Here is a 26,228-nt window from a genome sequence, read left to right on the forward strand (position 1 = left end):
CTGGGAGCCTCGTTTCAATTCATTTCTACGTTTTTACGCTTTCAGTTGATAGTAATCTCAGAATGGAGATGTTAACAGCTTGTTTACGAGTCTTTGTTTACTTGTATTTATTGATTTTCCTGTTTCTGTTTTGTCTCTTTAGTTGACCATTAAATATTACAGGAATTTCGTAGAGTAGCTCCATGAAATCGAAACCCTTCCATATCCCATGCTATTGCTGGCTACTTGTGTAAACAATGTTACAAGTTACTTCCGGTAATTGCTTTCAATGTCGAGTGGAAAAATAATCATTTCAGTATGAAGTCACTAGGGCGATTAATTCGTCAATCCTATAGGATGGGTGTGTATTTGGACCCCAAGCAATTAATGAAACTTTTCCGGCTTGGGTGCTTATTTGAATTTCCTCAAGCGAAAATGGCAAGCACATTAGCGTATTCATAGCGGCGAGAAGTATCTAGAATCTACTTAGATGTAGAATGATTACTGGTTTGCCAAGTGAATTATGGATGATCACCGCGAGTGAAGAATGATTGTAAAATGGGAAGGCTGAAATAGTTTACTTGTTTCAGTGGTTTTTTCGTTCATTCATTTAGTAGCTGCTAGTCTAGAGAGTATATCAATGGAATAAATGGTCTTACTTATAGAATAAATAGTTACTATTGAGGGAAAATAGGCAAATCGAAAAAAAAAAAACAGCTACAAAATTGCTGGGTGAAATCATAAATCGTGCATCGAAAGAATTAATGTCACCTTCGAAAATTAGTTGAGTTTACATCAAAGCTGCGTCAAGAGCCGCTCAAAAATCAGAACTCGCAAAAATTATAAATGCTTGGAAATTAGAGCAAACAATTTATTTACATGAGCCACTCTGAAATTACAATAAGTGGTTTTAATTTCCGAGCTTAGAGTTTCGTTTTCTGTTTACGCGTCTTAGTCTCCATTCTTCCAAAATTCTCGTTTTTTTAGCTAGAGTAGATGAATATGTCTGTCCGAATGTTCGACTTACGTAACGGTAAGCCGCCAGACTACCAATTGAATACCTTCGTTTGACACATTACTTTGAGCCAGCCTCCTCTTATGGAGCTTGCAACCTTTTGCGGACAGCGAAAAGTGCGTCCTCCAAGTAAACGTTCAATGCGCGAAAGAGTAGGTTCCGCCGATCAATCCTTATGCAACTTTGCCGGGATACTCTTGGGTTCAGGCAATTTCTTATTTTTTTATAGAGAGGGCTGTCTGGTCTTTCTTGGTGAAAAGTATGCAATCCTCGGCGCCTTCCATATTGTTATCATCTACCGGAACCGGTCCATTTGTTGGGCGTTAAATGAACAAGATTTCGTCAGAGCCTCCACTTTCGAGCCGTCGTACTGATACAGAGCCAGAATTACAATGAAGGATACTTAACCCGCAGAAATTCCCCCTACGCCTGAAGCTTGAACATTCCTTTTTTTGCGTAGCCCCAATTTCTGACTCAGGTCCTCAGTTATATAACTGCTCTGGCAGCAACAAACTGGGACTGACCGCCCATCTTTTGCTTTTAACCTGACTACTGCTGTTAGGAGGATGGTAATAAAATGAGCTGCTAAACTGGAATTCGAGATGATGACACGAATTGCTTGACTGAGTAGCACTGTCCGTCTGAGTTCTGCAGGGTGCAGGATCGTGATGTGTTGCCCATGGCATATATCACACTTCATCGCTTTGCGCTTCTATCACTCTACCCTTGCCTATATTTATGGAAGGTACAGAACACAAACAGCTTGCAATGTCGCAACAGGTCTACCTTGTTCTCACTGCTAAGTAATGTCTTGTGATCTTCCATACATATGAAGCAAAGGAAACGTTTCTTATTGTCTTCGTCAGTCTTTGCGGCGAGGGCAACCTCCCTCTAATGCCCCCTCTACGTTATCTTCCCTTCGATAAGCGTTTTTTTTTCTGAAATAGTGGATATCGGAGACCCATCCTTGCCCTCTCAGATCAGGGCCATTATGATGTAGCGATTTTCCAAAAATTGGCCTACATTATTTATGGTCCGGGTAACATGGGGTTCTTCAAGAATGTGAGCCATTAATCTTATGGCGTCAAGTGCTTTACCGATGATGCCTGAATCTTTTTGGATAGATAGGAAGATCAAAGTGGGCGTAAATCTCCTTTTGTGTCAGTGTCCGGCGGTTGCTGTAGGGGAGTCCCCAAGCCCTCTCGTAGTTTTTCACACACATCCCAAAGTGCTCCACGATCCGTTTCGCCCCCTTTAACTTACTCTAGACCATCATCAGCCTTTCTGCCGGACCGATATCCGAACCATCGTAAACGAAAATGAAAATGCTTCGGAAAAATGAGTCTCCAAGCTTTCTCGCAGTTTTTCCTACACAGCCCCAGCGCGTTACGCATCTTCCTTTAACTTACTCTGGAGCATCATCAGCCTTTCCACCCGACCGATATCGGAGCCGTTCTAAACGAAATTGAAAATACTTCGGAAAAACTCGAATCGACTTAGATTTCCAGAGGGCGAAGAGATCCCCGCGGTCTAAGGCGATAGCCTCGATTACAGGATGGTAACTTATCTGCGACATTCCTCTCCATGCCATAGTCAGATCAAGCTGGAAAGTAATTACTATCTAGAGCACTCAGTCCACTTTGTGACCACCTGGACCACTCTCGCACTTTGGGACCACCTGGATCACTCTCGAAATAGCCTGATCTGTCTTTCTTGTTCCAGTGGTGGTTTTCCTCATAGCTTGCCCCCTGCCCAATTCTCCTCCTCCGTAGTACATGAAAAATTTTAGGGTGTTAATATATACTTTACTTTATTCAATCGAATGATCTAAGTGAAAAAAAAATCCATAAATCACCCATAAAACAAAATTTCTAGAGTTTCAAGTATAATTCATGACCCCTCCCCGAACGCATCAATCATCGGTAGCATCATTGCTACTTCAAGTCTCACCAGTTCTATGGAGAAGTTTACACTCTTCTTCGACTCTTTTGCGCGACTCAATCGTCGATGTGGCTAGAATATTCCACAGTAAATTAGATACATTTCATCCTATGTACTGGAAGATATATTGCTTGGAAGTCTTCCACGTTTCTGCATCTCCTTTGTTATAGAATCGACATCAAGTGCGGGTATACCCATAATCTCTAGAGCATTCGAAAGTACAGAAGTAAACAATGCAAATATCTTTAATTCCCAACATTGTGCCATTCAGAAACGTGTCACTCGTCTATAGATCTAATTCGTACATTGAGCTCAATTTGCTGCATGTGCCACAATATCTTAATAGATATCCATTAGAGGTGAACCCACTGTGCGCCGAATGAAAAAAAACCAAAGGTTATGAAAGCTCCCAAATTGCTTACCGAGCAACACGTCCCCAATACATACATCACCTGATAGTCCAAAAAAAGTGCCGACCACCCTAGATTAGATAAATCACGCCGACTCGTGGACAATCCGTTAGCAAAGTATCTCGTCTTTTCGGTTTTTCTCGAAAAGTATCATAGAAACCTCGTAAACATGCTGGCATTTTTCTCGTTTTCTCTATTTCTGACTATGGAAGAGGGTGGTGTGCGCTCCATCTCCAACGTTGAAGTTGGTGCTTGTATTCCGGCCTGTTTTGAGGCTGTTTTTACTAATGACGTCACGACTAGAGTGTCTAGGCCACCAAGGTCTCAGGAAATTTGTTGTTTTGGAACACACCTTCAGCAACCATCACTATATGGTGGAGCTCATATGTTCGAAAAAAGTCTGTCTGCTCTTTGTTCGTTGAAAATTGTTATTTTTATCATTTCCGAGGTTAAGGCAGCGCTTTTTGCGCTCTATTGCCGGCTGCTTTGTGAGAGTTTGAGCTGTTTTTCTTTTAAGGTTAAACCAAACTCGTGGAGCTTTTGTATGTGTAAATTGTAATTTCATTTGAGTTGATGAGAGTTTATCAACTTGTTTATGTTTTGATGATTAAAGTCGTGCTTGAATTTGAATCGTTGATTATCTCTTGGGGATTTTTTATGATATTTTGTTGAGATAATGGTTTCATTATCATATGATGACTTGAAGCATATTTGATTGTTTTGACTGTTATGGCAACTTTTTGGCAAAGTTTAAAAGAAATAATATATAATCATATACCTTTATAACAAGAATATTTACAGAACTTTTACATAGACTCAATATACTTGCTGGGGTTCGCAATAGTAGAAGGTCCGATCCAACATCAAGTGGATATGGACTTAGGATCCCTCACATCCCAAACAAAAACCTTCCTGAGAGATTAAGGAGTTGAAAATAGGGTAGTCAAGATTTGCTACCTTACATTTGAGAAAACTGTCCAATCTGTCCAATTTCTTTCCAGGATTCGTTTTTGTTTTAACTTTTCTTTTGGAGCAGATCTTCAGAAACTTTCAATTTCGACGACTATCCTGTTTTGTTTGGTACCTTAATTGTATAGAAACGATATTCCACTCGATATCATTTATACTCAGGTCGAGTTTTTGAACTAATATAATATATTTGGAGCCAACAACACCTGTAATGTCTTTCGATCACGAGATGACGCAACGTTTGAAGAGTTATCAGGACGACGACGAAATCGTCAGCAATTTTTGAAGAAAAGTGGTTATGCACCCAAGAAAGAGTTGACCGATCGCCAGAAAAAAAGAGAAATTTGCTTCTCAACTCAAGGCCACTCAATCCTCAAACAGAAATGTTGTTAAGGAAGGAGTCCTTAATTCCCTTTGAATTTTCAATAATGGAGCCAAAAGTTAATTCTTAATCCGTTGCAATCTTCTGAATCTGTTTTCTGATTACGAATTATGGCGTGAAACACTCATTGTCAACTTGCATTCCTAATTTCCATTAGATTGCTCAGTGGGTATTATGTGCCGCTTGGAATTCAAAATCGACACCAATGCTATTAATCCTCTCCTACAGCCATTAATCAGCGTTTTATATAATGACAGGCTTAATATATTATACTGATACCATACTAGTGCTGATTAAATCGTGGTATTTTTTCAATTAAAAGCTTTTATCAAAAAGTTAACGTCCTCACTAGCAAAATATCTGCTGCTTCTCCATGTGAAAAAAAGTATATACGTTACGTTGCACTTCAAGGGACGTGTATTTTTAATGCAAATCAATTACTGCGCTGATTAGCTAATCTAAATATTAAAGTGGATGAAAATATATGTAGATAGCTCACCCTAGAACATCTTCTCACCCCGTGCGTTACATCTAAAAAGGCAGAGTTTGAATAAAATTGGCTGAATATGTAGACATCTGTCTTTATCAGTTCTGTTGAATAACATTCATATTCCAAACAATGTTCACGTTACAAATTACATAACAAGAATGCTTTGGGGCTTCATTTGAACTGACTGCTTGGGGCCCATTTTATTGGCTCGAACGGACCTGTGGGTGGTTTTGCAATTTTCACAGCTAATGGAATACCCCTTCATTTGAATGCATTTTATCAAAAGTTCTTATGACAAATCTAGTTTGCTCTATCGTTACGTACTTTAAGTGCAGTTATGAAGATGTAAGCGCTCGACAGCATATATACTAGACTTGAATAGATTTTTTTACGGACCAAAACGGATAGACGTAGAAACATAAACTATCTTCCGGATATTGACATAAATTTTCCGTGCTCGAATTTCACATTTAATGTCCGTATCTATAGTTACACTTATATCCGCAAAGCGTCATTATTCCTACAAAATTTCAATGTCAAAATCAGCTCTATGTGCTCCGAAATAGAACAACCTTATTTTGAGTCGCAGTAATAGGAAAATTACAAGCTTGTCGACGCACGGAATCATCTCAATTGGATTTAGGTTAGTATCGCTTTCCAGTTCCCATCTATAATTAAACCGTCGTCAGAGACATTAACCGCCAATAAGCCTCCTTTGAAGAGTGTTTCGGGAATGTAGATGAATAACAATTTTCCAACTTGGAAAATACATCAAGTATTGTGCTCGCAGTAATTTAGGCAAAAATAAAAATATCAATGGAAATATGCACGCATGTGATCACTTGACCAAATTTTAATCATCAGCGTGGGAAGCTTCTAGTCAACCATGTGATGCCGAAAGCAAAAAAGTTTGGACTTTGATACACATTTTATCCGTAATATTTTCCATCTGACTTGACGTCAAATATCACAATTTGCAGAATGAGTGAATATACTTTTGTAAAATCTAAATAAAAAGATGTAGACGTTAGAATTAGATGCGACAAAATTCCCCACTAGCATGGGTGACAGTGCGGAGAAGTTTCTTTTTGAAAGTTATTTTTTCAAATATTTAGGATACCATTTAACATATTATCTAGAATAAGTGTACAATACTTTTCTAAACGATAATGTTAGGAATATTTTCTTCATTTGTGATTTAGTACCGTTTAAGTTGTCTTCGGTTCAATTTCATATTTTTCCACTGTTTTTCATGTGAAATAGAAAATAGAAATCGAGAAGAAAATGTATTTATCAGTACGAGTTGAATGGCCGCATTGAAACCAGAGTAACGTTATTTTCGCAATGAAATTGCGACAAGAAAATGCTTAAGAGGAAAAATGGATAAGATAGTTGAATTCAATTGAATTCAAGGCGATAATGGGCTTATCGTACAAGCTTATCACAGAGCGCAGTGCTTCTTGTTTGTATCTTGTGAAGTATATGTAAGAAAAGTGTCTGCCTTCTTCCTTTTATGTTGATTATAATGTACAGACAGTTACATCAATAGTAAAGAAGTTGTCTCATATTTTCATGATGGTTTAGATAGGTGGGAACGATAGATCCATCGTGTAATTTGCTCGTGTTTCTAGGGAGAATGAACTTTGATGACGTTAAACCTACCGGAAGCCTTATTTAGTTCGTATCTGAACTCTTGAACTCCAGGTTAGTGATCCTTTCGGGAAACCCTTTAAATTATTGTTTTCTGAAAATGAAATGCTCGTATTATAGGCCTCACATAATTGCCAGGGAAGATGGCGGGCATATTTCAATCAAGAGAGAATTAGAGACAGAGGGCAAGAACTTTACAATTTCGATTCATCAACGCAGTTTCTTCAGTCGACCTTTCATCCTCCTAGTCGGAATCTGCTGGTGGAACCCTGGAGCTGCTGGTTCAGACGCACTTCAACTCCAACGAGGAGAGCTGCTAACGAAAGGCTTAGTTGGAGGGTGTGGAGCCCCACTCGTGTGAAACTATTAAATCGCTAGTTACCGAGGATAAAATCGACTGGACTATAAACAGTTTCTTTGCATGTTACAGAAACAAAAAGAAAGGATTGTGCCGTGGCCTATCGATATTTATCAAAGGTGTATCTCTTTGGGAGTTTGTATGATATTCACACCGAAAGCGGGCAGGCGCGGTCATGAGTCCAAGAAGGGCTTTTGACTAATCCGTTTCATCTCTTTCGTGTTAGAGACCCTAGAACACGTCCTGGACATCCACTTAAGGACGATTATGGAGGGAACGTCTTTCTAAGTCACTCTCCACGAGGTAATTTGCATTGTTGACCGGTCACTACAGTGCAGACATTATATTTGCACTGCCTTCTTGTATTTACAGGGGTGGCAGGCTAATTAGCACACCTAATACGTGCGCCTAAAGACGTACAAAACATTGATTTTGTTGAAAATTTGCACATTTTTTTTATTGATATTCTAACTTCATTTTGGAAAAAAATGCTTCAGGGAATATACGCTTGGAAATATTCTTTAAAAAAATAAAGGTAGAAAAAGTTGCTTCAAGCTATTAGCGCACCTGAAAGAAAAAGACAAAAATATTTACTAAATTTTAAAAAATGATGGAAATAAATGAAAATGTAAGTTGTTTTCTTACTTCATATTTGATTGGGTATTCTATTTGTGAAATTACCACAAAACATCGTCGTTATATAGAGACCACAAGTTTTTCGCATACATTTTTCGGGATTTGCTTTCACCCCTACTCGATGACAGCCCACAATTGTTGCACAATGGTTGATTTCAGTGTCATAACTCCCCGCTTAATTATTGCCCATAAATTTTCTGTTAGATATAAACCCGGGCTTTATGTAGGCTAGTCCATGGTTGAAATGCTTGCTTTACAAATCGCGACTTATGATATGACAAGTTGACTTGCTGGAAAGTTTCCTTTGCATAAACTGACCACAGGAGGTTTTCCAGGAATGATAGAAGGTGCTCTAACAGGAAATTTCGGTAGGCTAAATCTTTAAGCTAGCCCTTGACCTTGACAAGAAGCTCGGCTCCTTGTTTGCTGGAAAATCTCCATATCATAACACTAGCGCCACCAAATTTCACCGACTTCCTGCTGTACCTAGGATCCAACTCCTTATTGGAAAGACGTCGCACATCAGTTCTGCTATCAGGACTGCATAAGTATAACTTTGGTTCCTCCTCAAATCACTGAATCCCAAAAGGAAAGAGGAGGGTCAATATGGCTCCCGACGAAGACTAGCCATTTTTCCCGGTCTGTGCTCCGCTAGCGACTCTTAAGGATGAAATCTACTTGCACTGTTAAGTAGCCAGTGAATAGTGCTGGCGAGGGTTCACCACCTGCGACAAGTCAAAGAGGATTCGACCCGTCTATAACAAAGCCCAATCGTGAGAGTTCTGGTGTCAAACTATAGACGACCATTCCATCAAACCCCATACATCCTACAATTTACATTGCCGAAGTTGCGGAGAAAAGGCATTTCCTTTGTGATTGCCCAGCTCTAGCTAGAGCCAGGCTACGGAGACTAGGTTAACCATTCTTTGAGAATCTCAAAGAGGTTTCTGCTGCAGGATATATGAGCGGCCTGGCTCTGAACGTCTGAGCCGGCTGGACTCTGCCCCCTCGCTCTTACTACAGCAGTTATGGTCTTAGGAATTTGTGGCATCAAACCATAGTGCTAACTGAGCTCCTCGGAACGATTTCCAATGTTCGATGCATCTTCGAACCCGCAAAAACTTCGTAGCAGAAAAGTTTGTTATCATCAAAGTAAAGTTTGTTTGCTGGCCTTAACTTCGGGGAGAGCGTGAGTGAAAGGAAGATATCCCTTTAACAGGTTACGGTGCCCCAAAAAGGGACTGTTTTCATATCATCATTAAACTTATTGGTAATGCAATTTCGCCGCGATCTACAACCGAGATTAGGGAATGATGTCGATATAACTTGCTTTTGCTTTTCCCTTCATACCTTCTTTCTCCCTCGATCCGGCCTAGTCGAATATTGTAGGCGTTTTTCGCGCTATAGCTTCCTTTAAACGGGTCAATTATTGCCTTTAAGTCTCCCGTGATGGTTTGGCCAAGCCTTAGAAATTTATAGTAGACCACAACCTTTTGATCCCGCCAAATACAGAGCACTACCATGATACATGGATATTCAGCTTCGACGTTGATGTTCCCCGTAAGTCGGGCTTTACATATAACTTCGACGTTTCAGGCTGTCATACTGAATCCATTTTTCAACTTCGATTATGATTTAATGCAGAAATGGCTTTCTTTTGTAACATTCAAGAAACATTTCGGACATGCAAAAGCGTCGTTTGATGTCTCTGGGTTTCAGCTCGTATGAGATCCAATTTCCTTGCTTTTGGATGTACCCCGCAGCTTGGAGTCGTTTTCAAATAGCTTGTTGAGTAACTTCCAATTTTTTCTCTGGCTGTTTATGCATTTGACACAAAGCTTAGTGGATTAATGCTAGTTCCTTGCCTTCGAAATTTTTAGATTGACCTGAATGCTCCTTGTTTTCAGCACTAAAATTAAACTTTTTTAAATCGTCGGTTGGGTAGTTTCCGAGAACGGGTCATTAAAGTAATTGACCTTTTACGGGCCCCGCACCCCTGGCCTTTGTAATCAATGTCAAAAATGAAATCGGTTTCTTAAAGTACTAATCGAGAATTTTCATTTGATACCCCATGCGACTATACTCGGTGAAAACAAAAAAAGTTACACTCTCCTTTTACATGTACCCGCCCTTAATCTCAACTTTGGATTACGTTACTCCCTGCATGCAATGGGATTCACAGTTCTTCCCTTAGAAATTTGGTATCCATTGGGGCAACAGTTTCTGAGATATAAGGTGTGACAGCAAAAAGACAGTAAATCGATTTTAATAAGGTTTTGCTTTACACAAAACTTTGAAAACGTAAAATTTTTAAGAATTATAATAAACTAAATTTTTGCACATTTATGAGAAAGTTTTCTTGATGAAGTCGGGATCAGCTGACATTTTCCTTATCTTCTTAGAAACATAGGTCGACAATTTGGCAAATTTTATATTCTTATCTACACATAAATACGATCGAAAAAACAATCTAAATAATTTCAAATTATGCCACTTTAGAACCTCCGAAACTTTGAATTAATCGTAAATAAAAATCAGAATGGTTTTCTTTAAGTATAAAAGTGATCTTCGCGGCGGGCTTTTCTTTATTTCTATCTGTTTTTCTTCATTTTCAACTGTTTCTGCGAATTTTATTACTTTATATATATAGATTATATGTATTAACTCTGGTGGAGACTAATAATAATCTGCAGTGCCTATAATGCTTTCTCACATGATTACTCAGTTGGCTGGGAGAACATACTGTTGAATGCGATAAAAGCACTAAACTTATTCCTAATACTATTATAATTCATTTGATTTAAGGCATCATAAATTTATCTGGGAATTTGTCAAAGTTATAAAATAAATTTCAGTAATTACTATTGTTTTTCTTTTTCACTCTTAATCTCCTAAGTGATAACCAATATATATACATTTATAAGAGTTAATCACTGTAATTAAACTCAGCAAAAATGATCCCCAGCACTGATCGATGAAATTTGCTGAAGAATAAACAGTTTTTACTAGTGTTTAACTACTTATTTATTATATGTATTGTCAGGGATGATTTCGTCTTGATAGTGCAAATTAAAAATATATGGAGAGCAGGGAAAAAACATGTAATGATGGCGGATGGTAGAAACGTCATCTTTAAAAAAAAAATGCCTTTGATTAATGGCAAAGGTTAAGACTATCATTAACAATAATAAATAACACTTAAATCAAACGAAACATTGGTTTTTTGGTGGCAAAAAGAATTTTTGTATAGAGAAATTTCGTTATTTCAATTATTTTCGAAAATGTCCTCAGTTTTCAAGTTAAGAAAGTTACTGTATTTTTTTTCCCTCAAGTTATCTTTCTAAAATATATTTCTAGAAAAGGGAAAATAATTATCATTAATTAATTAATATCAAATAAATACCATAGGTGAAGCTGTCAGTTTTAGGTCTGACACTTAGCAGATACCGTCTCTTGACGCTTGCATTTCTATTCTCCAACATTTCATTCTTGTTATTCCGAAATCTAAGAGCTGCCTGCATCGATAAATATAGGATATACCTCTCCAATTTTGGTATTCCCAAACTTTCGTATATTATTGTTTTTTAGGCCACTCGTTCGTTTGTTTCCATTAAAGCCAATATGATATTGAAAAGCCTATATACTTTCACATCCATTGAATTAAATATAAGCCTGGTATTTTTGTACACTTTTTATGATGGGAAATGATAAGAAACCCGCCCCTAACGCAATTTGATTAAACGTGTCACCTGCTTAATATCGCTTCAGTTCACACATGTTTTCATTATTTTATTACAATACTCACTCGCGATAATTGTCGCAATAACCTTTATCACTAGCGACAAGCCGCCCCAAGATTAACCATTGAGATCTCCTGCAACCAAATATCTGAATTAAAGATTATATCAAGCGTAATCAAGTAATATATTTAGGGAGCAAAAAACATGTTTACATGATAATAGATAAATTGAGTTCATACAAAGTACATATTCGAATTATTATCTGAAATCTTTGATATTGCAATTGATGAAGTAAAATTCTATTACTCATGACTATTTTTCTCTTTATTTATTTCAGGTTTGAATGCTTGCGAATCGAAATCATACATTTTTCTACGAAAAGAACTTCCAGTACGTTTGGCAAACATCATGAAAGAAATAGCATTATTACCGGAAAATTTATTAAGGACATCATCAGCTAGTCAAGTCAGTGCCTGGTATGCTAGGAGTTTTGAAGAAGTCATCCAATTTGAGAAAACAGAACCAACTCAATCAAATTTAGAAAAGTAATTGAAACTTAGACGTGATGAACATAGGAGAATTTTTTTTTAAAAAAAAAAACCAAATTTATTGAGTAATTAACGGTAGATCAGATAAATTGGTAAAATTTACAAATGCTTTTTGTAAAATATAAAAAAAGATTTAATAGAAAATCATAAAAGATAAAAATTAAGGACTACATTTGGGAAATGGAAAATAGCCATTCGTCATTACTACAGAAGCTAATATATTTATGCCTGCTCTTCCCCTCTTTACGAAGAACCATCTCTTCTTCCTTATCGTAATTCTTTTCCATTTCATTTTCCCAGTCTGTCCATGCTTATTTTTTCTTCCATTTTATTTTTAATGAGATTTGCTCGATTTTATTGTGTCACTTGTGGTTTTGCAACTGATAAACCCATTGCAGTAGGAGAAGCACAAAGACAATAAATAAAAACATTCGAGACACAATCAGAATCAGAATTTAGTAGAAAAGTTTACTTTCTTCTCGAGCCTAACTCTAAAATACAAAGTCAGCAATGATGATCCTACTGCCACTAAAAAACTTTGAATTACCGACAAATATCTTTTTGAAGTGTTTTCGGCATCTTATGACATCACGTTTCCAATGAACGAACAATTATTATCGATTCTAAGAATTGAAAACTCTTTCAGTAAATAAGTTAGTGAATCGATAATATTTGACGAGTAGTGAAAAGAAAACATTATTTTCAGACGATACGCAGTCATGCCGACTATAGTAAGATATATGTGCATATATCTGGTGGTAATAATACGAGCGTGTAGTATTCATGACACTTGAGACGATAGTACATTACTACATTTCCTGTGGATGTTTATAATGCAATTCAGAAGTGTAGGATAGTCAAAGCCATAGATAGTTGCGATTCTTATTATGTATTCTGAGATTATCATTTGGAAGACCTTTTTTTCTTTTGAGTCTCATGTGAAGGAATATTTTTGCTCATATCTACTTTGTAATCGCTTGCAGCTGAGTTTTTCTTGGATATATGTGGTGACTGTTCTGTTATTAAAACGAAATCGGATTGGAAAGAGTTTGCAAAAGTTGTACTAAAATATAGTCATTTCGAAGCCGTTCAATTGACGATTGACGATTGGTTGGCTAAGGTTCTTTGAACATTGCTTCCTTCGATATTGCCCAAAAATTTTCGATGGGATTAAGTTGTCTGGCTAATCTGTCCAAGCCGTTGGGAAGTACCTTCGCTATGCTCGCTTTCGCGATTTGACAGTGAGCTCCATATTCCTGCCGTAACCGTACAGTTTTCATCGATGATGATAAACTCGAATTTTCCAGATAAACTTATCCCTTCAGCCACCATTATTTCAAACCCTTATTTAAGTCGTTAAACTGGCTGTATTGTTTTCGGATCCGCTGGTCTCACTCGCATATTTTACCGATTTGGTTTTGGAAAAATTTCAATTGCTACTTCCTGCCTCTCGCATTTTCTATGGTGAAACCTTCGTCGATTAACCTCTTACAAAACCTTTTCCTGTCTTCAATGTTCTTTCCGGCTAGAAGCGGCTTCGTTGGCCTCGCATACACATGTTCTCCCAACGGGCGTCTCTTGATGTTATGTTTGGTGATAATTCTAGAGACTTTTTCTCCTTGACGCTGGAAAGTAAGTGACTGGTTGAGGGTTTCTATTACAGTCCCTGTTCCGACTCCAATTTCATTATTATTTTTTCTTTAGGCCCGATTGTAGCACTGATGGCCTCTTTCTTTTCGTACCGTTCCAATTTTTCCTAGAGCTCGCTGAGCCCACAAAAGGACGTGGTGCGTCATTGATGATGATGATGAAGTTTGCGATGGTTTCTACCTTCGCCTCGGTTACCGATGGTTCAATTCGGAGTTTAATATAAATTAAGGGGAAGTCGTCGAGGATTCGATTAAAAAGAGACTAAAATCGATTTTTTTGCCAGTGCCTTTTTCATCATTGACGTTTCTTCCGGTGGTGATTCATTATATCCGGAATTGTGCTTTTCAACCCTGTCATCTCAAGGTTGGGGTAGAACCTCTGTTAACAATAATTCGACCCGGCCTTACTGTTATGACTCGTACTCTTCTTCCTCCGGAATTGGTGCGATTCGAACTTGTTTCTCTGTCGGTTTGCCTCGTTTTATTTTCGATCGAGTTTAGTTTCTCTCACGAAGAGTACATACACCGAGGAGGAGCAAATCATTTCTAGAGGGAGCGGGGTAGCTAGCTGGCCCGCGGCACTTGTGGCTCTTGGATAGGTGTATCGCCTAGATGGCTTCCTTGTGTGTGTTTCGGCAACCTATGTGACAAGCCATAAACAGCTGTGCAATGCCACATATTCACAGTTATGTGACACGCACAACAACGCCCTGCATCACATACACGGCACTAACATCAGAATAAATGCGCGAAATTTTTCACGTGCAGATGATCGAAGAACGTCGAACATGTGCAATGCTTTTCTTCTACTATACAAATTCAAGCAATACGTGGGGAGATGGGTCTCCTCTGTGGTATATCTTTGATTTTCCTTCTATGTTACCAGTCAGGATTTGGTAATAACCCATTAGTTTATAATGGTAGCAATTGATCGAAACGTAATATGAATCCTTTCCCTATTCAAGTGTTGATTTTGTTATACTGTTCACTATACTACGTTGGCTTCTTTTTCAGAACCAGTTTTGTTAAGGGATGGATTGACATGTTTAGTATAAACATAATGACCAAAAAGCACTTTGTTGCATGCATTTTAAGATCCGAAACAGTCGAGAGGGGGTGGAGAAACATATCCCTTCTTTATGGTGCAATTTTTTTACGTTGAAATGCGCCATAACATATTCCGCGCCAACGTCTGAGAAGAGACTCGGCACCGAAGCATATACGGTGCTTGCAAGCAATGTGTTAACACAATTTCAGTCAGTTTATTATAATTCTAAGTATAATCTTGGCGGCGTCTCTAGCGATCAAATTATTTGAAGTTTGAGGAACCATTCATCTCGTTCTGGCTGATACCAACCTGATAGAAAGCTGGCCATATAGGGTAGGTGTTAGAGCCTCTTGCAGTCAACTTTCGCTCGCCCTTTACTTATCAGCGTCCAGTAAGTGATCTATTAAGTTAAGCTCTGCTTTTATCCATAGATAGCATTTGAGTTTGCGGGAATACTACTTCCTATGGTGCCCCGATTCGCTGCAGCAAATACATAGGTTGTTGCGCTCTCTTTCTGATCTTTGGCAGTCCCATTCTCCATGAATGTATTCAAAGCATCTACAACAACTTGGAATATTTGTAGTGACGTATTCCTTCCATTGTAATTTTCCTGTTATATCTAGCCTTCTCCTATAATGTTTGTGGTTTCCTACGGGTAGTAGTTTTTTTCTTCCTGGCTGTGGACTTGAAGAGGTTTTGCGCAACTCTTTTATTCCTTGTTAAAGTTTAAAGTAATTATTTCGGAACCCTCGACTGACGCCGGTTTAGTTCAAACCTTTTTTGCAAACCTGCCCAATTTCCGTTAACTCATCCACCCCCAATATATCATTATCTAAATCTATGTTTCTCTGTTTGACCACGACCAACTTCAAATTTTTTTTTCTAGCGGTGGTGTCAATATGGTCACTGCTGCATTGGGACTACTAACTTTTCTCTGTTTGTCTGGAGATTTTGTAATTTTTATCTTTCCGCAAATGGTTTCTTGTTCACTCATATTGTGTTCCTGGTCTCTCTGAACAGTAACTTTACTTCGACTAGAACTTGTTCGTATGAAGGATGGTCGTCTTTCACACCCTCATCGAACTTCAAATGGATATCCCCACCCGAATTGAATCATTTTTCTTTGTTGTCTATGTTTGATTTCTTGTGAGTGTTCTTCCTGTTTTTTTTTCCTATTGCCAGGTCTCTGTTCTCATTGGTTCACTATAAAACGGCTGTCAATTGGCCATCCAGCCACATCACGCGGAAGTCAGAATCGATTTGGTTCGGACAATGACAGGAATATCTACTGATTTATGCCAAATTAATGCCGATGAATAACTTTACCTAGTGTAACCGGACGCATGACCCCAAAAAGTTTTGGCCTTTGTATATGGTGATGCATTCTGCAATAGGGAATGTAGAGACTTCGCCTTTCATTTGGTTAGATGATTTTTAGGCCCACTGAAGTCTTAGTAGGAAATACACATTTGCCGATCTTTGCTAGGAGACATGAAAACAATCAATAATTTGCACTCTTAATATGGGAAATTGAAACCTACAAGCAACAACCAATGAGGGGAAGTCCCCAATATCTAAAATTTTGCCATGAAATTCTTCATTGCTCCACGAACATGTAGTGAGAATTGATAAACTCTACTTCGGAGCGAAAGAGGAAAAATATAACAAAAAATGAGGCGACAAATGGCGATTACACTAAACTATAACTCAGACCTTCGAAACGATATTCAAAGTAAATTTTTTTTTTTCCAATTTCCCCATTCAGTTTCCTGTCATCAATTAAGGCCAAGCTCCGCTCTCTTGACTTGGTAATTGCTAAGTGCAACGGCTATTAACAACCAAGCTCATATCAATTGATTTCGTGGGCAACTATAAAACCTACGAACTAAGCTCTATGCGATTATCGTGCACTATCCTTGACTGCATGCAAACTCAATGCATTTTTCAGTTAAATTAATTCGTTCACGTTTTATTTAATCATTCAACTGAATTTATTATGGCACTTACTGAATAATCATTTGATCTACCGTCTGCTCATAGATTGGCTTTTCAAGCATTTCATCTCATCACAATTTCGCTCTATATCGTATGCTTCTATCACTCTTGTCATTTTCATATAAATTGCATTTTAAAATTGAATTTTCATTGCATTCATCTGAATTTTATTTGAAATTTGTAGATTTTGCTCGACACTGGTGCAAATTCGAAACAGACATTCTGATGTTGTTCAGACAATGGCACAAGGCGTCATTGAATTGAAGGAATCACAAGGCAATGTGGAACCATCGACGGAATCATCAATACAATATTTTTTGGATAGATTGTATATGTCACGAATCAGTATAAGAATGCTGATCAATCAACACAGTAAGGACCTGAAGTTTTTTTAATTTGAATAATTTAGGAGAATCTAGTTTTGATTAGTCGGGGTTTTGCAAATTTTTTCAATTACTGCTTGAGGTCGCAAATAGTAATCATTTAGCATTAAGTTATCTAAAACAGCAACATTACCCGTCTTACCTTCCTTCACCAATCACAATTCTTTTTAATATTCCAGCGTTACTTTTCGGCGAGTTTCCGAATGAGAATCAAGGACGACATATTGGTTGTTTGGATCCAGCATGTGATATTAGTAGTGTAGTGCAAGATGCATATGAAAATGCCCGATTTCTCTGTGATCAATATTATCTTGCTAGTCCAGAACTGATTTTACGGGAGCACAATTCATTGGAAAATAAATATCCTATACGAACAGTATACGTGCCATCGCATTTATACCATATGCTTTTTGAAATCTTTAAAAACTCAATGAGAGCTGTAATGGAACATCACGATCACGATCATTCCGATAAGTTGCCACCATTACAAGTGATAATCGTGCAAGGAAAGGAGGACATTTGTGTTAAGGTAACTGAAGAACAAAATTGAAGCTTGATCAAGATTAAACAATGTTTTTTTTTCTTTCGATTGAACTTTCAGATTTCTGACCAAGGTGGCGGCATCCCTCGCACACATATGGACCATCTGTTCAAATATATGTACAGTACAGCGCCTCAACCATCAAAGTCTGATATGCATACAGTTCCTCTCGCTGGCTATGGTTACGGTTTGCCAATTTCTCGTCTGTACGCAAGATATTTCCATGGTGATTTGGTTTTGATGTCTTGTGACGGTTTTGGAACAGATGCAGTGATATATCTAAAGGTAAATTTTAAGTGGTTTCGCTAAGTTTATACTGATTACTTGAAATGTCGTTTTATTCAATTACAGACACTTTCTGACGAGGCCAATGAACTATTGCCAATTTTCAATAAGACAAGCACAAAATTCTACAAATCAACTGTACCAACCGGAGATTGGTCTAGTCAGGTAATTAAAAACACTAAAAAGAAGCCAATTATTATTTAATCAATAAAATAATGAAAAAAAGAAGGAACGTATCTCGCTGCTTTTCTTATGGGCTTATAAGAATACATACATGTTTTTCATTGTTTTTCAATTTTTTTTGGCTTTGTAAGAGTTCAATTCTGTTGCAATATTATAAGTATGGAATTTTCTATTTTTTTCTGTCAAGTAAATAATTTTATATCCTCGAATTTTCCCTGTGAAGTAAATAATTGTATACATATATCCTTCAATTTTCGCCATGTAACGCTGAAACATATTTCTGTAATATTTGTTGCTAGATAGTCCAGTGTGTGTGTTAGTATGTGGTTTCATTTGAATGACATCCTGGAGATTTGTAGCTTTATCAATAAATATTCAATGCATGGTTTTGTGGATGATCCAGAAGAAAATCACAAATGTGATTTAGTGGAAAAGTTTCGACGTGAAATAGCTGCATGTTCTTGCCGTTGATGGAAAATCATTTTACATTTTTTCGATTAAGTAAAACAAATTAATTAGAGAATGCATCGATTCCTGTCCCGATAGCTTAGTGGCTATAGTACTAAGCTGCCACTACGTTCGTTGAAAAAGACTTAAAAATTAGTACTATGAACTAAGATATTGACGCAAAGATTGAAGGGTAACAGCACAGCAGTTTTTGAAAACAACACAGTAATTTATTAGATTTGCGGATATATTTTATCAATTTTTGAAGTACAGAACAAAATTAATGGACCCCCATACCGGATAGAGCAAAAGCCAAAGAGGAGGAAACTGTGAAATCCCACGCATACTCAAGTTGCCAAAAAACACGCACAATGGAATTTTTCTCCCATTTGTGAGCTGTTAGTTCCCTTTTCCTTAATATTTTTAGTTCCGAAATTTTGTTACTAGAATTTGCACACACTTCACAATTTAAAAATGGGAGGCAGAGGTTTTATGTAAAATCTACTGGCGCAACGACGAGGAAAATAAATGGAAAACCAATTAAGAGGTATTAGTTGCATTTTTATGTTTTATAAGGAACTACCACGTAACAATAATTAAATGATCCCATGGGTGATCTGCATCGTGTCCCAAGTGTGGAGTATCGCATTTTAAAGTTCATAAATGGCCTTCAGCTGCTTCCTGCAATAATGGTAATTCCAAATATTTTCAATTGGATTGACGTCAGGGCTTTGTGGACGCCAGTCCCTTAGCTTTGTAAGGGTAATTTATTTGTTTAAATCTATTAATTGGGGAACACTTTCAACTCGACTCGAAAATTTACGTTTCTTAACAGATGTCCACGCTCTCTCGAATCGAGATATGATTTTTTTCAACTAAAATAGGTTTGCATGACATTCATTTGTAAATCGATTTTAAGTATCTCTTCTCTCGTTCGGCTAATACCCTATGATTAAAAAGGACCCAGAATTTACAAATAAAACGAAAAAAAAAATAATTTTCAGGCAAATTTATTTGATCTTCAGAATAACATCCATCTGCAGTAATACACATATGCTAGCGTTTCACACACTCGATCATAAACCGCTGGTATGCCGCTAAAAGGATGCCCTTCAGCTCTCTCGTTGCATTCTGCTTTTCGGCTTCGGCTCGTCTTCGAAGAGGCGCTTGGATGACTGTTATCTTGTCTCCAATTCAAACTCGTAGACCCACATGTCACGCGTTTCATGAAGGTCGTTATTCATTATTCGCTTCTGAAATAATCTCTTCAGCAACCATTTTTCGATGTTGTTTTTGCCCGGAATTCAGGTTCGTTGTGATGAGCCAGTTCCATATGCTATGCCAAGTTCACTAGCAATCTTTCTTTGGTTGGTATGACGATTTTCGAGCACCCACCTTTTTGACGTTTTCGTCTGTGTTTGACGTGGATGGGCGTACGAATCGAGGCTAATCCTCTACCACTAAACGGCCACATTTAAAGTCTTTATACCACTCATTTGACCTGGTATGATGGCCCTACGGCGGCCCACCTCAACTTAATTGTTCGTCTCCTGCCGCTTCAAATATAACGGGGAAGGGGGGGAGGAACCTTAAATATATGGGAAGACAGACACCTTCTGGAAGAGGGCTGCTGTCTCCCTCCGTGTAGTTAATTGTGGCACTGTACAGACACCTTGTGTTTTCCATTGCAAGAAAATTTTCTGATTTTATCAACTACTCTTTACACATCTAGAATCAAATGATGTGTGTTTTTGTGTTAACATGAACGAACAATTTATAATATTAGTATAAATTTAAATCTTTCAAGTCAACATCACAATATCTTTTCATGAAACCCATTCCAAAACATTTCCACAACAAGAAAACTTCTCACATAGTCACACAGTTTTATGTATATATTTCTAACTTCACCAAACCCTATTATTAGAGAGTTACACTGAATAATTGAAAAAATCGAAAACTTTAGGAAAAATTCCCTTAATCCAGCTGCATCCACAAGCAACATTAATATGTTACTGTTAATAGGACTTACTAATGTAAGTCAATTGCTACTTAGTTCGTGGTTTAAGATTGCCCTATAGATCAAGAGCGTAAGTAGTTCCTGTGATCAGTCCGATTTGGTGATGACTTTATATTGAGTTCAAGTGAAATTCATCGAAATTGCTCCCTGACCTAATTTTCGGCCAGGTGGTTGATTACAACCGAGAAACTATTTGTTATGTTGGTGTTTTCTTTCAGCATCGGTAGCTGCATTTAGAATGTCCATGTTATTTTCTTCATTATTTTTGCGTGTAGGGTGTAGGTGACTAGTCTGCTCATAGCCAGTCAGTGGCGCAATGCCTTCTCTTCTTCAAGATTTGCCCTGTTCACAAGCGGGGTCGGCTCGTCTTGATCGGTTTTGCCATTTTGCCTGTTTGGCCAGAGTATGCGAGTGACATCTAATTAAACCGTATGAAATGTATAGGATTTAACTGGCAACATATAGAAACCATAACCTTCTCGAGATTCTTTCATTTCTCGGCCCAGTGTTTCATAATCCTCTAGGCGGATTTCCATTCAATGTTGCCATCGTGAAGAATAGCATCATCATCATCAACGGCGTAACAAGCGGTATCCGGTCTAGGCCTGCCTTAATAAGGAACTCCAGACATCCCGGTTTTCCGCCGAGGTCCACCAATTCGATATCCCTAAAAGCTGTCTGGCGTCCTGACCTACGCCATCGCTCCATCTTAGGCAGAGTCTGCCTCGTCTTCTTTTTCTAGCATAGATATTGCCCTTATAGACTTTCCGGGTGGGATCATCCTCATCCATACGGAGTAAGTGACCCCCCATCGTATCCCATTGAGCCGGATTTTATCCACAACCAGACGGTCACTCATAGATTTCGTCGTTATGTAGGCTATGGAATCGTCCATACTCATGTAGGGGGCCAAAAATTCTTCGGAGGATTCTTCTATCGAATAGCAATAACTATAATATATCCAAAGCGAGCGTTGCTTTCGATTTTCACTCATTGATCCTCTGTTGGTTCGATTTCACCCCAATCAAAGGATGCAATGATCGACTCTACAAGTCAGTAAACAACTCCTCAAACCGCACTACACACAGCCGCATGCAACGGACTCATCGTTCTTTGCGACAGAATTTGAAAGATGCATTCGGAATTTTAGGGACAGTAATACTATACATTTCCACCGTTGGGCATTCTCCACATCCCCAACTTCCTAGATACTTATTGAACTCAGTCTCAGCAATAATTTGAAGTATCTCCGACATACGGTTCATGATGACTTTTGCAGACGGAAAGTCAAATCGACAGCTCCTCTGCCCCTTAACCACCATGGTCTCAGTGTTCACCTTTTTCCATTAGTAATAGGTGCAATAAACTGGTGGATTTTTGACAAACAAGACATCGGTATTACAGCCTAAGGGCTCGTTACCATATCCCCGAGAAGGTACGTGATTCCCGCAGTAAGGAAAAATAGAAAGCCCTTCGGCCGACTGATTATCTAATATTCGAGCAGTTTATAGCGCGTGAAATCTCTTCTTCATTAGATGCTGTAGGATCATTTTCGAGCTCTTCTACGTCAATACATATTTCCCACCTGTTCTGCGTCTTTCTCTGCACTCCTTTTCCTTTGAGCTCTGCTATAAGAAACTCGTGTTGGTTTTCGTGTTTCCGATTTTCACGACATTTAATTCGAGTGGATATTGGTGGCAACAACAAAATAATTTATATAATTCATCGATTCCTCCATATACAATATTTTTCAGAGAATTCTCCGCTCAAGATGTCGATCTGCTTCCCCATTTATGCCCACTTTTTGTTCCCATATAGTAACACGGTATGGTGAGTCTCATGAAGAAGAAAAACAATCACTGGATTCTTTCCAGTTCTACTTCGACCAAAAGAGTAAAAAACCCTTCTATACCTCAGGCATCTTTACCATATTTGGATGGATATAAGAGGAGTCAGTGAATGTAAGGGAGGAGGTAAAGTCAGCGAAGAGACTAGAGAGAACATAATGGAATCGTCAGATTGAAAATAGCCGAAGCCAATCGAAATATATAGCAATAAATCTATTATTACATTTGGAGTCGAATCAGAAACTATTATCAAATTCGGAACTCTTGACATCCCTATCTGAAAAAATTACAAATTTTCAACTTTATCCATGTTACTTTCTTCCAATATGCTATATGACCTTGATCTGAACACTGCCGAGTTCTGCTTCGCAACGGGAACTATAAACAAATATGGGTCTCATCGTCTAACTAGCGGATAACCTTGGGAACACAAACTTATCAGCTATGGAAAGTCAATATATTGGTTAACAATTTCCCGCCTTTGGGGAGATTGCAATTGAATGAAAGTTTTCGTGACGCAACACAAGAGCATGTCTAATAACCATGGAAGTAACTAAAGCAAGAATCGAGGTCGCAGTCTAGTAACATTTCAGAAAGGTTATGGCGTATTACAATTCTGAGAAAGTTATAATATATTACGTATTCTGTCACCAAAGGCATGGTGTTATTGTGGAGGCACTCACAGTTTGAAGTAGTTTCAGTTTAGTTTTTGTGCATTTAGTATTTCTGCGCGAATAGCAGACTAGAGCTGTTCGAATATGGACACTTTCATGCGAATTACTCATTAGAATCAATCTTAAATTATTCCGTTGAGCATCGCACTTACAGTTACTAGGAAAGAAAGTCTCATTTCCGTTTGTTTTAGATATTATTCTTGATTAATTTATTATTTATTCATTGAGAATCTACATAATTTACAGAAACGCAGGCCAGTCGTATTTACGAATATTGGCCAAAATGATAGCACTAGAATTATATTTTCACTTCGTACAAAGTGGATGTTCTCATTTCGCAGCAAATGGAGCAAATTAATTAAATTGATTGAGGTAATTGTTTGGTCAGGTGTGAAATTTGTACATTGGGCCTTGCAACCTTCTGTGGTAGTTCTTAGTCTCCCCCTCCATGCTATCACCCCTTTCATATCCCCAAATTTTTTATTTCATTGCGTGTCTATCATGAGCACGGCATTGGGTGTTTAAATTCGATAGTTGTGTGTTTAGGATCGAGAAATAGAAGTTGAATATTTGTGATTTTAGGAGAATGATGTTCATCCCGTCAAGAACTATAAATTTTGTCTTGCATATGTCTACTACGTTGGGTTCTTAGAAATCACTGACTAAACATTTTTCCTTCATTTTCATCATTTCTTCGCCGTAAGAGATATGATTTTGTGGAGTCAGTCATTCCCTGACGTCAACTTCATTCCATTCAGTTGTATCAACGAAAAAGTTGGGCTCTTTATTGAATTTCGATTCTTAATAATCTTTTGAGTGGGCTAATTATCAATGAATCATAAAATTCCTCGATTTTAATGGAACCATTGCTCGAAGAAGAGGCATAACGCGTAAACTGAACCTATTTCACATGGTTTCCCATTTTTAGTAATATGTTTTAGCTTCGTCCTGGTTCCTGGTCTTCTTCTCTTTTTCTAACTCACATTGGATGAATTCTATATGAGACCAATCAAACTCGAGTCCTGACATCTGAACTTATACATCTGTGCAACCATTCCCACCTTATATATCAGCTATCTCTTTGCGATAATTAGGTGGGGTTTTCTAAGTACGATATGTCCAGATACCTACAATATCCTTTGTATACTTTGAGGAATTAAGTGAGATTGTAAATAATGTGCCAGTACTCTCTCCCTCTCTGATCATTCCTTTACAGTATCGGTCAGCTTGTAGGTCTGTATTGCTCCACGGATAGGTCTACATGGTGAACAATACTTGGCGGCTTCGAACCGACGTCTTTGATCCCTTGTATCCCTTATATCAATCGAAACAAGTGGCACTTCAAATTCAATGCAATTTTCTGCTTTCAGTCTTTCTTCTGCTTCTTCAGTCTTTATCCCGTTCAGAAGTGGGGTCGACCCGTCTTGATCGGGTGGCTGATTTAGCTTAGTCAAAGGCCTGATCTGGATGAAGTTGCAAGGCTCTCAAATCGCCATCCAGCGTATTAAGGCATTGTTGCTTAGGCTGATGTTTTGATCGTGCACTGTCGACTTCAATGTTGAGACCAATTTTGGAAAGCGGAAAGTGATGTGAACTTCATGCAAGGATTTGAGGTCCGTCGTATGGTGGCTGCAACGACCTCCGGGAGGCGTTGGTCCTTACCAAGACGACTCAAAATCGCTGAATACGCTGGCGACGTTTTTCGGATGGATGGCGGACGGCGATAGTCTGATCCGGCTCACGGTATCTCTGCAAAAGCAACAGGCCGGTTGGATTTAGGTCTGATCGCACGTCTGACACTGAGTTGCTGGGGGCTTTCAGGTTCTCCCCGTATACAAGTTTCACTGGGCTTGCAGCAAACTCCTCGCTCCTGAATGTCCGTAGGCTTAGTAGAACGAGATGCAGGACTTGCGGAACACATCTACTTCTTTTCTCGCATGCTTCGAAGTTTTCCATTTCTGACGTGCGATGTCTGGCATTGGCACCAGGAATTGATGTCCTTGTTCATGGACAGCCAGCAATATTTCGCAGTGACTAACCGGTTCGTTGTCCGGATGCTTGGATGCGCATGAATAGTGAACGACGTTAAATATTCGTTCACGGAAGACGGCCGGAATGTATGGCCTTGTTTCCTTTTCTGAGGTCGAGCCGAAAATAAGGAACTCCCTGAAAGTCTATTTGAAGTTACTCCAAGAATATCGATCACAAACAATGCAAGTTGTGGAATGCCACTTCATTCGTTGGCTATATACATCCCTACCCGAAATTAATTAGGCTTCCCTGAAAGATAGAGTTTTCATATGATTCGGATAATAATTCACAGTTGGTCTAGACTGCTGGAGCTATTATTTTCACGATATAGGAAGGAGTGGTTACGTATCATTGAACTCCGCTTCATTCGTGGTTCCCAAAAAGCGAGAGTCGCTTTTAAGGAATGAGATGATGTTTGGACCAGGAATTATTTTAATGCTTGTAGATATCAGGACATTTTCGAGATATGAATGGTTATTCCTTACATTGTAACCCTCTTGTTTTGCCTTCAAGGTGACGAAAGGATTGACGGGCAGTATAGTGGAGATGCCTTGGGTTTTTAGATCCTCATCAATTCTGAAATTCTCCGCGGGTTCGACAATAACAAAAGGAGGAATTCTGGTACTCATCTGTTTCCTCCGAACCACCTGTGGTGGCTACTGTTGATGTTTGGGTGGCACTGGGATATGTTGCTTGTTACTCAGTTTCACTCTGAAAGTGGTTTTAAGGAGTTGCCTATCGACTTCACGCGTTGCAAGGTGCAAATCTCATAACTAAGCGAGATTCGTTTTACGCTTCCAACATCATTTAGACATTATGTTAGCTTTATCGTCGGAAGTAACTCGACTTCGGCAGAAATTCTGTTTTGTCGAAACAGGGCTAATTGAAAAAGAATCAGTTGTTATGATTTTTGGGTCATGCTTTCCTGTGTCGCAATTTTTTACATGAACATTTGTCCATTGAGGTGTTAGGTGGGTGCTGCAATTGTTAACGCTCGGTCAGAAGAT

The 26,228-nt window shown here is 38.4% G+C and overlaps 1 protein-coding gene and 1 long non-coding RNA gene across 3 annotated transcripts in view; both read left to right on the top strand.

Annotated features, from left to right (window-relative positions):
• The window catches only part of LOC119659462 (pyruvate dehydrogenase (acetyl-transferring) kinase, mitochondrial), a 50,656-nt gene that overhangs the window by 16,268 nt on the left and 8,160 nt on the right, over positions 1-26,228 (top strand). For both annotated transcript variants that reach the window (XM_038067548.1, XM_038067549.1), the window contains exons 2-6: positions 11,908-12,115; positions 16,995-17,182; positions 17,373-17,722; positions 17,795-18,019; positions 18,086-18,184. In XM_038067548.1, the coding sequence (XP_037923476.1) occupies positions 11,908-12,115; positions 16,995-17,182; positions 17,373-17,722; positions 17,795-18,019; positions 18,086-18,184 (1,070 nt within the window). The remainder of the gene's footprint in view (positions 1-11,907; positions 12,116-16,994; positions 17,183-17,372; positions 17,723-17,794; positions 18,020-18,085; positions 18,185-26,228) is intronic.
• Positions 5,406-7,693, top strand: LOC119659465. The gene is made up of 3 exons (XR_005250347.1): positions 5,406-6,890; positions 6,957-7,497; positions 7,567-7,693. It is a non-coding gene; the product is annotated as an uncharacterized LOC119659465 (long non-coding RNA).

Source organism: Hermetia illucens, chromosome 6, assembly GCF_905115235.1.
Source record: "Hermetia illucens chromosome 6, iHerIll2.2.curated.20191125, whole genome shotgun sequence".
NCBI classification, from domain to species: domain Eukaryota; kingdom Metazoa; phylum Arthropoda; class Insecta; order Diptera; family Stratiomyidae; genus Hermetia; species Hermetia illucens.